This window comes from Bos mutus, chromosome 7, assembly GCF_027580195.1.
Source record: "Bos mutus isolate GX-2022 chromosome 7, NWIPB_WYAK_1.1, whole genome shotgun sequence".
NCBI classification, from domain to species: Eukaryota; Metazoa; Chordata; class Mammalia; order Artiodactyla; family Bovidae; genus Bos; species Bos mutus.
The window spans coordinates 55445286-55458352 of record NC_091623.1 but is presented as its reverse complement, the minus strand read 5'-3'; the positions used below and the strand labels follow the sequence as shown (position 1 = coordinate 55458352).

Here is a 13067-nt window from a genome sequence, read left to right as displayed (position 1 = left end):
TTCCCACTCCCCCAATCCCACCCTCTAGGTTATCACAGAGCACTGAGCTGAGCTCCCTCTGAACCATCTGACTTTGAGAAACTGCTATATCTATCTGCTCCTTACTTATCCCTCAAACTCCCCATGAAACCTGGAGGATCACAGTGCCTACTGCAAAGCTGTTGGGGGAATTCAGATGCTAAAAGCCTGTCAGTGCTCCTGTTCTGCCAGGCACGAACCAAGCACGCAGGACAGACTGATTGCACCATTTCATTTCAACCCCTTTGTCAGGACTGCCGTGCGGACTCGGCCCCATCCAACCTACCTGGTACTGCTTGAGCACGCCATTGACCATAAGCGCCGACTGCTTGTCTACCCGCTCGGTAACGGCGTGGGCCACAGCATAATAGGACTGCAGGCCACGAGCGAGGGCCTGAGACACGCCGTACTCATCGTCCACATCTTGCTTGGCGTTCCTGGGAGGAAAATGGAAGGGCCATGAGAAGACAAACACTCTTACTTGGGACAACATGCTTCTGACACAAGCCTCTGCGGAGCAGCTTTTACAGTCTGAGCCGGAAGATGAGCCCAAGAGCAGCCACACAGTCTGAGGACGGGCAAGCCAGCAGACACTAACCTAGGGGCCAATACCGGACTTCTGGGTGCCGAGGGGGCGCCTGGGAAGGAGCGTTAGTTTCAGCTGGAGGCTGGTTGCATGGCCCACCCTCTCTACTGAGAGTTCAAGGGAAAATGTACACTTGACAGCCTCGCAAACTTGAATCATTTATACACTGGAGGTTTTGTGATCCAATCTGGAATTCTTTTAAAAAATGACAGTAAACTACTCACATTTTGTTAACGTGACAGATACAGGTGACCCGATGTCCCGCATACTGCTTTACGCTGTTTCTGTCCTTGTATCACCCTACCCACTTGCCCAGTTAAGCTGGGTTTTCTTAGCGTAGAGCAGTGGTTTCCAAACTTTTTGGCACCAGGGACTGGTTTCATGGAAGACAGTTTTTCCACAGGCCAGGGAGTGCAGTGGGGTGGTTTCACCACGATTCAAGTACTTTACATATTATCGAGCACTTTATTGCTAATCTAATGCTGCCGCTGATCTGACAGAGGTACCGGGCTGCGGCCTGGAGGCTTAGAGGGTTTTTCTAATAGATTAAAAAGATTGTATGTTTGTTCTAATGGTTCCCCTCCATGCCTGAAGTGTATATAATACACATCATTCTCAATCCTCTAAGAGTATCCACTAACTCTGTACTGTAAGCCACCAGGAAACTGGTATAATAATTTTAACTGCTTTCAAGGGCAAAGGATGAAAAATAACCTAAATGACCACCACTAGACAAAGGCCACAGTACAAGACCATGGCAGGGACACCACGCAGCCAGATGTGGAACAGAGTGAGATGCTGTGTGTACACAGACACAGGAGCAAGGGGCAGAAGAGTGTCCCAGAAATGAAAAGGGAAAAAAAAAGCACAGGGTATGCATGGAAGATACATGCAGAGGAACCAATTTCTCCCAGGGAGGAGAGGGGGAGGGCTGAGCTGAAGCACAAGCGTGGTAAATCTTTCGTGGTAAACCCCACCATCTCCTACACACAAGACAAACCACGTGAATGGATGGACTGTCATCACACCCTATGAAAATCAGAGACATCTGAAGTTAAGTCCATTTGACCTATGTGGTCCAGCAATGGCTGCCAGCTGGTGCTCCCACGCAGGGAGCTGGCAGAGTGGGAGCGGGCAGAGAGAATCCTTACTCAATGATGTGCCGGGCATCCACCTCGGAGACATCATCGCTGTCGGGATCTGGAATCTTCTTCTTCTCCTCCACGGGCAGGGTTGGGGGCTGCGCGGGCTGCGGCTGCTCCTCCTCCTCCTCCTGCCAAGAGACAGGTCCGTGTCTCCCCAGGTCACCATAGGGATGGGCCCGGGGCGCCCGAAGGAGAAGCCCAGAAACTAGGGATGGTTTTACAACCCACACGCCTTCCTCCTGCCCATCCCTAAACTTGTCATGCTTTTCACGTGCATCTTCTTTTAGCTGCTCAGTACATGATTTTTAGTTTTCATAGCAGAGTCCAGACACTTCTTTTTAAGGATATCTCAGGATATTTCTGTACTTTAGTTGCTGCTAGTAGATTCTATTTGCACCCAGCTCTTCTTACATAATGTATGCCACTAAAACAGCTTTTCAACTCTCTTGGATTTTCTAGGTATTAAATATTCATAGGCAACCTTCAATATTTGCTGGTCTTGATTTACTTTTGGTTTTACTGACACAGCCCAAATGTCTAAAACATGTCAAATAAGACTCGTGGTAACAGGCACCATAGTTTACTAAGAGGTTTTCTATAAATGTGAGTACAGTAAGTCCCCTACATATGAACCTTCAAGTTGAGAACTTTCAAAGATGTGAACATGCAATCCATCAACGTCAGGTGTGAATGACAAAGCAGCCTGCCCTCCGTCTCCTACTGCTGACGATCCTCCAGCTCGGCCATCTCCCACCTCCTCTCCCCGCTCCAGTCCGTAAACTCTTCTTGCCTGTTCACTAGATGCCCACCCCTGAGTGTCAGCTATTGACCTGTACTATTATACTTTTCAAGGTACCATACTATAACAGTGAAAATGTTTTCTTTATAGTTCATGATTGTTTTATGCATTCTTTGAGTGAAAAGTATTATAAACCTGTTACTGTACGGTACTATATAGGTAAACTGTGTTAGTTGGCTACCTATGTGAACTGTTGGACTTACGAACGCACTCTTGAAATGGAACTCATTTGTATGTAGGGGACTTACTATTTAAGTATTATGTTTCATTAAAAGGATATTTTAACATTAACTTAGCAGATAATAAAGGGGATTCTGTATGACATATTGATAAAATACACACAAATGTACTCCTTAACATTAAACTATCCTTGTATTCCTGTTTAAATCACACAAAATGTGTGTGTACAATGGAACTGCTATAAAACTAAAAAAAAAAAAAAAGTATCTGTTAATTAACCTGTTAAAATTATTCCAATCAAACTCCAATGAAATTTCCCTTGGAGAAAGCAAAATAATTTTATAGATTACTGGGAATAAAGAACACGTGATGATAGCACACACACTTTGGCCCCCAAAAATCATAACTGTAAGACTTTCCAAGCTGATATTACCAGGAATTAAATAGGAATGGGAAGCCTGGCTGATTTCAATTAAAGGGGATCAGCAAATTTTACCTTAAAAAGTGACATGACAGCTGGACAAAAGTAGCACCAGGAACCATTCCAGAGAACTGGAGTCTGAGAGGCACTAATGCTTAAAAAAACTGCCGAGCTTTGAGTAAGTAGAGGGTGGGAGTTTGTAGAGATTTTACTTGTGGGTGTTTTCCCCTCTCCCCTCCTGACATGTAAGCTGTCAGGGTAGGCGGGCCATGAGGCCTGGCAACTGAGGCTGATGGGGGACTTAGCTGTTTTACAGCAGTGGGCAATGCTCGGGCCAGCAGCAGTCAGTGGAGCTGAGGACCTCAGCCACGCGTAGGGAGAGCAGATTACCAGCTGAGGGCTCTGCACATGCGCAAAGGAAATGAAACAGGGCCCGGCGGAAAGTAAAAGCCAGGGTAGGCTTGAAAATGAGCCAGACCCAGAACATGCTCTTCTACATACACAGATCTATTGGCAGGAGACACAGTCTTTACTGGCTCAAGGTGTTGGAGGTGACTGCTACGTTATGAAGAAATACAACCCATTCCTAGAGGGCCAGGATTAAAAATGAAAATGAGAAAAAAACAAAGCAAAACAATAAACTGAGCAGACACCACAGACAGCACATTCCCTGGGGAAACATCCCACAGATTCAGCCTAGATAATTTATTAAACAAATAAAAACACCAAAAAAGAACTCACAAGGGTGAAAGTCAGAACCCAGAGTGGCTAATACAGCCTTCTACTAAATATTCTGTGGGCTCCCTGGTGGCTCAGAGGTAAAGAACCCGCCTACAATGCAGGAGACCCAGGTTCCATCCCTGAGTTGGGAAGATCCCCTGGAGAAGGAAACAGCAACCTGCTCTAGGATTTTTGCCTGGGAAATCCCATGGACAGAGAAGCCTGGCAGGCTACCGTTTATGGGGTCGCAAAAGAGTCAGACATGACTTAGCGACTAAACAACAACATTCACTGTAAGATAAGCAAAAAAGGAAGAGAGTGTGATGTGAACATGATTTACTCATCTTGTTAAAAGACACCCATGAAAAATTTACAGCTAACACTAAACAGTGGCAGAGTAACTGCCTCAAACTTAACATCAAAAACAAGCCAATGATACCTGCTCTGGATGCATCTATTCAACATTCTACTGGAGGATCTAGCCAGTGCAACAAGGCAAGAAAAAGAGATTAAAAATTAAGGCACACAGATGGGAAAGGAAGAAGTCATGGTTATTTATGAATGACACGATCTTGTTTGTGAAAATCCAAGAAATGACATGATCTTGTTTGTGAAAATCCAAGAAATGACATGATCTTGTTTGTGAAAATCCAAGGAATCAAACAAACAAAAAAACCTTACTAGAATTACCATATGAGTTTAGCAAGTTCCCAGAACATAAGATCAACATAAAAAAATTTTTTTCCATGTTATTTCCACAGAAAAGCTACAAAATATTCAAAAATAAAATTAAGAAAACAATTCTATTTATAGTAGCATAAAAGGGATAAAATAATTAAGAAAAAATTTAACAACAAAAAAACAAAAACTGTACTCTGAAAACTACCAAACAATACTAGAAGAAATTAAAGATTATCAAAATAAATGGAGAAACAGTTCATGTTCATGGACTGGAAGACGAAGTACTATTAAACGTGATTCTCCCAAAACTGATCTAGACTCAACACAATCCCCCCCAAAAATCCCAGCAAGCCTTTCTGTAGTAATTGATGAGCTGATCCTAATGTGTACATGGGGATGTGAAGGCTCTGGAATAGTCAATACAGCAAAAAAGTTGAAGGACTAACACTACCTGATTGTAAAACTTATTATAAGCTACAATAATCAAGATAGTGTGGCAGTGACACAAAGATAAACATAATCAGATCAACAGAAAAACACTGAATCAGAAACAAACCCTTATTCTAACTAATTTCCCACAAAGCTGCCAAGGCTATTCAATGGGGGAAAATACCCTATTCATCAAATGGTGCTGGGTAAGGTGGATATCCATATACAAAGAAACCCTTAGACCTTCAGATCACACAGAAATCAACTCAACTATGACCCTAAATGTAAGAGCTTAAATATAAAACTTCCTAAAGAAAACATAAGAAAAATCTTCATGATTTCAAACAGTTCTCAGTATACCACCAAATGCACAATTCATAAAAGAAAAAAATCAATAAAAAGATTCCATCAAAATGAAACATTTTTACATTTCAAGACAACACTGAGGGGAAAAAAGGCAAACAGACCAGGAGAAGATATCTGCAAGTTATATATCTGATTAAGGACAGGTATCAAGAACATATGAAGAATTCCTACAACTCGATGATGAAATGACAAACAACCCAATTTAAAATCACCAGAAGATTTCAGTAGATTTTCACCAAAGAAGACATCTGAATGGTGCATAAACATTTGAAAAGATGCTCACCGTCACTACTTACTAGGAAAATGCAAAGTAAAACCAGAGATACCATTACATACCCGCTAGGATGCCTACAATGTAAAGAACAGATAATACCAAGTGTTGATAAGGACACGGAGAAACTGGGGACCTGTGAAAAGGTACAATCACTTCAGGCAGTGGTTTGCTAATTGCTTAAAAAGTTAAACATAAACTTACCATATGACCCAGCAATGCCATTCCGAAGTATTTACCCAAGAGAAATGAAAATGGAAAACACACAAATGCCCACAATTTGGTGAATCGACAAACAAAATGTGTATATCCATGCAAAGGAACACGACTCAGGAATAAAAAAATTTGTTTAACATCTTAACTTTTATTAATGGCTTCTCCACAATATTTCTTTTTAATATTTTTAAATTGAGGTATAAATTACTTAAGAGTAAAATGTACACATCTTATCAAAAATTTTGATAGTTGAGTTTGTTAAGTTTGGAAATATGCATATAAGGGTTAAATCTACACCCTCAAAGCAGAGAATATCTTCCTTTTTCTTTTCCATTATGCTTTATTACAGGGTATTAAATACAGTTCTCCGTGTGCGGGACCTTGCTGTTTACCCATTCTATAAATAGCAGTTTGTATCTGCTTGTCCCATACTCCCAATCCTTCCTCCTCCCTTGCCCCCTGGCAGCCACAAGTCTGTTTTCTATGTCTGTTTCTATTGTATAGATAAGTTCATTCACATCATATTTTGGATTTAATGTATAAATGATATCATGTAGTATTTGTCATTCTCTGACTGACTTTGCCTAGTATGACAATCTTTAGGTGCATCCATGTTGCTGCAAATGGTATTATTTCATTCTTCTTTATGACTAATACTTCACTGTGTATATTATCTTTAACATCTTCTTTAACCATTTACCTCTCGACGGGCATTCAGGCTGTTTGCGTATCTTGGCTATTGTAAATAATGCTGCTATAAACACAGAGGTGCATGTATCTTTTTGAATTATAGTTTTATCTGAATATATGCCCAGGAGTAGGATTTCTGATCACACGGTCATTTTTAGTTTTTTGAAGAACTAAATGTTCTCCATAGTGACTGCACCACCTTACATTTCCACCAATACTGCAAATATTTTCTTCACTTTCTCCAGCATTTGTTATTTGTAGACTTTTTAATGATAGCCATTCTGACCAGTGTGAGGTGGTATCTTATTGTAGTTTTGGTTTGCATTTCTCTAATAATTAGCAATGAAGAACAAACTTTTGACATACAGACAACATAGGTGAAACTTAAAAACATGCCACGTAAAAGAAGCCAGACAAAAAATACCACATGTTGTATAATTCCATTTATGTGAAACTCTGGAAAAGGCAAATCTATAGAGCAGAGCAGACCAGAGATTTCCTGGGGCTGGAGGAAGTAGCAAGAACAAACTATAAATCAGTGAGATGAAGCTTTTTGGGGTGATGAAAACATTCTAAAGTTGGTGTAGGGTGATGACTATGCAATTCTGTTACTTCACTAAAATCACTGAAGAGTAATCTTCTTATGGGTGCGTTTTACAGTATGCAAATTATATCTCCAAAAAGTTGTTTAAAAAAATTTCAATGAAGCATTATTAGTCTAAAAATCATTAGAATTTTAAAAGGAATTTTAAATACTACATCAACTATGTATCTATGCCTCAATATTTAAAAACAAATAAAACAAAATAACGAGAAAAGTAAATTCTTAAAATTAAAAAAAAAAAACTGGTGGATATAAAAACCCAATGTATTAATTTTTTTTTTCCAATGTATTAATTTTTTAAAAGTATCACAGGTCAGTGGGGAAGCGGTGAACCAACAGTATACCCATTGTCTTAATACTACTTTGCTGTTGTTCCGTCAGTAAGTCATGCCCTACTCTTTGCAACCCATGGACTGTAGTCTGCCAGGCTCCTCTGTCTGTGGGACTTACTACTACTAGAAGTGGGGGGAAAGGGACTCCATCTGAATTCCTACACAAAATAAATTCCAGGTAACCTGAAGAGGTAAGAAGGAGGGGAGTGAAGACAGGACAAATCAAAAGAAAGATATAGATAAACACCAAGCTGATTTCAGGCTGAGGTAAATACATAAAGAACACTTAAAGTTTCAGCTAAAATACACAACTGATCTGAAATGGGCAAGTGAAGCAAATCATTCAAAGGAGAAATCTAGGTGGTCAGAACACCTGAAAAAATGTTTGATCTTAATAAGCAAAGATATGCCTGTTAAAATTCTCTCTAACCTCATGGAGGGGGCGAAAGCTTTTTAAAAGCCTTGTAAGCCACCCTCACCACAGTTGATGGGGGAGTGCAAGGAGTACCCTTCTTGGGGGTAACCGTGCAGAAGGAACCCTCCCCACAGACACTGCATCCCCGGGCTTCCTCCCAGTCACCCTTCCCAAGGCCGGCCAGGACAGACAAAGGGATAAGACTCTCATCTGAGCTCTGACAACCAGGGAAACTCTAAAAATCACCTCACAGGGCATAATTCAACGACTTAGAGAATACGCACAATAAATACAATCATGTATAAGGTTTTCAAAGAACAGATGATAAGGGGCAAAATCTGCATGCTCACGATCGCATGCTCATAACTTCATACCAGCATTTTTTGGAGGGTAGAGTTGCTGGGTGCCTGGCATATGGCCAGTGTGACTGAGGACATCTATATTTTACTTAATGAAGTTAGAGTGGAAACAGTCACGTGTGATGAGAGGCTACCATATTAAGCAATGTGGCTCTCAAAAACCAACTTTCAGCCTCAGCGGCCCCCTGCCCATCTCTTACCCAACTCGATGCCTGGCCTGAGTGGAAGAGGAGCTTAGCATCCATGGTGGTAGAGGTCACACCACAGAGCCCCGAGGGCCTGGATGGTCAGCAAACGAACTCTTACCTCCTCCTCTTCTTCTGAGCCACTCTCTTCACTATCAGATCTTGGAGCTACTTCATACCTGGAGAGGGGAAAAAAAAAATCAGTGTTGTAATATACAACCTCCCAGGAGACTTGCCTAGAGGTACAGTGGTTAAGATTCCAAGCTTCCAATGCAGGGGGCACGAGTTCAATCCCTGGTGGGGGAGCTAAGATCCCATATGTCATGCAGCACAGATTAAAAAAAAAACAAACTCCCCAGAACCAGCATGATTCACTTTCTTTAGCAAATCAGCCTGGTCCCAACGCGACCAGGACCACCCCTGGTGGCTAGCTCCCGTGGAACGAGGCTGCCTTTCAACCTGGGATGCTGGTTGCCACTGGCCCGCAAGACCCCACTCACCCCGGGTTCATCTCCAGCCAGGCCTCCAACTGCCCAGCCTTGGGTGCATCTGTGCCTGTGAGGATCTTCCCACTCTCCACGTGGATCACTTTCACCGGGAGGTCGCTCATTTGGCTGGTCTCGTCTAGAGGCTGAAAGAGAGTCACACGCAGGACATGAGGTTCTGCAGAGTTCGTACCCTGGGCGTCCATCCACGCACCAGGGCCATCTGGGAACTGCCCCCCACCCACCCCAACTCCAGCCCAGAAAAATGGCACACAAGCCAGGTTACTGAATGTTAATAACTCAGTAAAAATATATGTAACCAATTGATAACAGCTGTGTCTTGGAAATAACTGACATAAATGTTTTCGATTTTCAAATAGGTATTGGGTTGGCCAAAACATTGGTTGGGGTTTCCCCATAAGATGGGACTGAAAAACCCACACCAACGTTTTGGCCAACCCAATGCCCATTTGTTTGGCCAACTCAATAACAAATCATACAGTCCAAGATTCAAGAAGATGGAGTGCTGACTCTCCGCATCCCCACCCCGGAACTCAACAGTCCCTCTCTCTACAGGTGCCCACCACAATCAGTTTCTGCTGTGTTCTCCTAGATCAATTCCACACAGAAGAAACAAGGTCTTCTGTATTCATTCCTTTTTGACCCAAGTGACTACACTATTCCCATTCTTCTGGCCCTTGATTGCTTCCATTCATACTGGATTTGTAGACTTCATCAAAGGTCCTCATTCTTTTTTGTTAAACAGCTAATTAGAATCTTTGAAAAATCAAACAACTTCCTTGTAGCAACAAATATTTAATTCCTTGATTTCTTGAGATACTGACTTCAGATGAAGTTTTCCCCTTCAACAGATCCTTCACATTTCCTGGCAAGACCTTCAGGATGAGGATGAAGATGGAAACCTTTGTCTGCACCCACTAGGAACTTACTACCTCCCAAACCTCCCTGCAGGCTGTGCTCACCACCTACAATGACCCTCAGTAGAGACTATTGATGCTGTTTAGTCGCTCAGTTGTGTCCAACTCTTGCAACCCCATGGACTGTAAACCCGCCTAACCACCACCCCACAAACAAGCTCTGCAGGCTGCCTCGGTCAGTGACTGTCACCCCTGCATCTTTCCTGGGAGCAATCAGGGTGCTGATGGTGGGACCTCTCCATCCCCAGAATCCTGACTCAACTGCCCTGGGGTCCTCACCCCAGGCCTCTCTAATTTTCAGAAGTTCCCCAGGTGATAATGATGTCCAGCCAAGGCTGTGGACCACCAGCAGCCACCATGGAGCAGTGCTTCCTGTCACTGTAACAGGATGAGCAGCTGCAGTGGCAATCCTCCAGAGTTCCCTGGGCCTCAGCTTCCCGCCATACGAATGCCCCAAATGGCCTCAGGAAGGCTTTGTGCTGTGGTCAAATGCGAGCCCACATCTCTTCTTAAAAAATTCAATATTTCAAATAAAACCCTGTGGAATAAGTATCAACACATTATGTGAGTTAATCACTATAGCCATTCATTTCTGGAATCAGGCCAATAGGCAAAAGTGTGCCAACCGCTATGGGCTAGGTTGTGTCCCCTCTGGAACTCAAAAGCTCAAGCCCCAACTCTCCAATGTGACTATATTTAGAGACAGGGCCCTGTGGGAGTGAGGGGGTGGGGTAATCCAGGTTAAGGTCATAAGGTCATGATTAGGTCATAAAGGTGGGGTCCTCATGATGGGATTAGTGACTGTAGAAGAAACCCCAGAGCCTGCTCTCTTTTCAGCCAAAAGGCAGGAGGCTACAAACCAGGAACAGAGTCCTCACCAGGAATCAACCTTGCTGAACCTTGAGCTTGAATTTCCAGCTTTCATAACCATAAAAACACGTATTTCTGATGCTTAAGCCATACCAGCTAAGAGAGCATCAAAAGGTAAGTACAAGGAGGCTCATTACCACAATGTGCGTGTAAAAAAGAAAGCAAACAGGGGGAAGAGCTACCAACAAGGGAGGAGGTACACAGGTCCATCAGAGTTGGTTGGTGCAGGGTGTCTGCTGTATCTACTGATGTGAAGCAACTTAAACAGCTATCGGTCTGAACGATGAAAGAGATTCTAAGTATGTCAATACAAAAAAATAAGAGAACTAATGGCTTGATATGGAAAGTGGTCCAAGATACTCTCCCAAGTAGAAGTCTTGCTATGTGTAGACTAACCCAAATGGTTCCCAAACAAAACAAAGGGAATGCAAGCACGAAGATTCTGGGAAAGGTGTAGAGAAGAGACGTCAACCAGAAATCAACATGCACGCTCATGAGAGAACAAGCACCATGGGGGCTTCTACTTCTCACGTCGTCACTACATTCACATTTCATGTTATCATTTTTTCACCAAGGAGAAGTATCGCATTTATGATTCAAAGAAGCAAGCAACAGCCACATCTCTAATACAGTGACATTAAAAAGAGTCAGGTGGGACTTCCCTGGCCGTCCAGTGGTTACGAATCTGCACTTCCAATGCAAAGGGTGTGGGTTCAATTCCTGGTAGGGTAACTAAGATCCCACATGCCTCTTGGCCAAAAACCAAAACATAAAACAGAAGTACTGTAACAAATTCAATAAACACTTCAAAAATGATCCACATTAAAAAGAACAAATAAATCTCACAAGTAAATAAATAAAAAGAGTATGGTGAGGGTAATAAATAAATAAATAGAGTGAAACTGGAAAAACTAAAATACAGCACCAGGCGGGGAAAAGAAAACCTCCAGGAAGCATGTATACAGCAGATACCCCAGAGCACACACTCCCATGATTACTCAAGGCTTCCCTCTGGGAAGGGGCTTAGAGGAGGGGTTCAGGGAGAGGGTAGACGACACACCGTTCATTTGCACATCTCACATCTTTTTTTCACATGAGTGTGTCAGGTGAGAATGGCTGCCTTCAGGAGGCAGAAAGGAATGTTCTGGAAGAGAAGGATGTGTGGGGATAGTAGCCCCTCTCTAGGGGGCCTCTTTGCATGGTTCTGACTTTGGGACCAGGCTAATATTTCACATACTAAATAAGTGAGGAGTAAATAAGTGGCCCAGTAGTAAAGAATCCCCCTGCCAATGCAGGAGACATAAGAGACACAGGTTCAATCCCTGGGTCGGGAAGATCTCCTGGAGGAGAAAACGGCAACCCACTCCAATATTCTTGCCTGGGAAACACCATGGACAGAGGAGCCTGGTGTGCTACAGTCCATGGGGTCACAAAGAGTCGGACACAACTGACGGACTGAGCATACATGCACACAAATAAATAAAACCAACAAGGATTGGGGGGAACCTCACAATTGGGAGGACTAATCTTCTGAACAAAGGATCTGAAGCATATACTTAAAAAATAATAACTTATTTACTTGGGTGTGCCAGGTCTTGGTTGTGGCATGTGCAGTCTTGTTCCCTGACCAGGGATCAAACTCAGGCCCCATTGACAGCTCGGAGTCTTAGCCACGGAAAGTCCCTGGAGCACATATTTTAAATTGAAAACAAACACTGACCGCACGTTAGCCACTCTGAATGTACTTCCTGCGCCTTCTAGGACTCTGCGAATAAGGGATTATACTGTGGCAGACAGGAGTCAGTTTGGGGCTATCATAACATGGGCAGGGAGAAGGAGAGAACGAAGCCAGGGTACTGGATTAGAATTGGAGGTATCAGTGCAACTGCAACATTTTTAATTTATATAACTAGTTAATACATGTAACTACCAAAGTGGATGTGCGTGCATACACACATCTATTTCCTAGATATGTCCGCTGAGAGGGCCCCCAAACAATGAAAGCTCAGTAACAATGAGCACACGTAGATCATGGTTTCCAAACACTCTTTTCTGATGGAAGGAGTCAGGGCTCCCTGGAGGAATGGCTGAGTTCAGGAGGGAAAGCAGATGAGCCTGCTGGTGTGTGAGGAAGTCACAACGCCCTCAGAGAACAATGGGGCAGAGGGACACAGGAGTTAAGGTGAAGGGGTTCCCACTGGCCTAAACTGGAACAGTCTTGAGCATCAAAATATATAATGACAGTGCAAAGATTAAACCAAGTAAATCCATTAGACCAAATGAGAATCCATGAGTCAGTACCAGGGGTCGGCAAACCATGGCCCATGAGCCAAATAAAGAAGAACAGAAGGTTGTGT

General features: G+C 42.9%; 1 protein-coding gene across 9 annotated transcripts in view; it reads right to left on the bottom strand.

Annotated features, from left to right (window-relative positions):
* The window catches only part of SMARCA4 (SWI/SNF related BAF chromatin remodeling complex subunit ATPase 4), a 90256-nt gene that overhangs the window by 47860 nt on the left and 29329 nt on the right, over positions 1–13067 (bottom strand). For all 9 annotated transcript variants that reach the window (XM_070373671.1, XM_070373670.1, XM_070373672.1 and 6 more), the window contains exons 12-15: positions 8918–9048; positions 8539–8596; positions 1756–1877; positions 305–455 (exon numbers count right to left, since the gene is read on the bottom strand). In XM_070373671.1, the coding sequence (XP_070229772.1) occupies positions 305–455; positions 1756–1877; positions 8539–8596; positions 8918–9048 (462 nt within the window). The remainder of the gene's footprint in view (positions 1–304; positions 456–1755; positions 1878–8538; positions 8597–8917; positions 9049–13067) is intronic.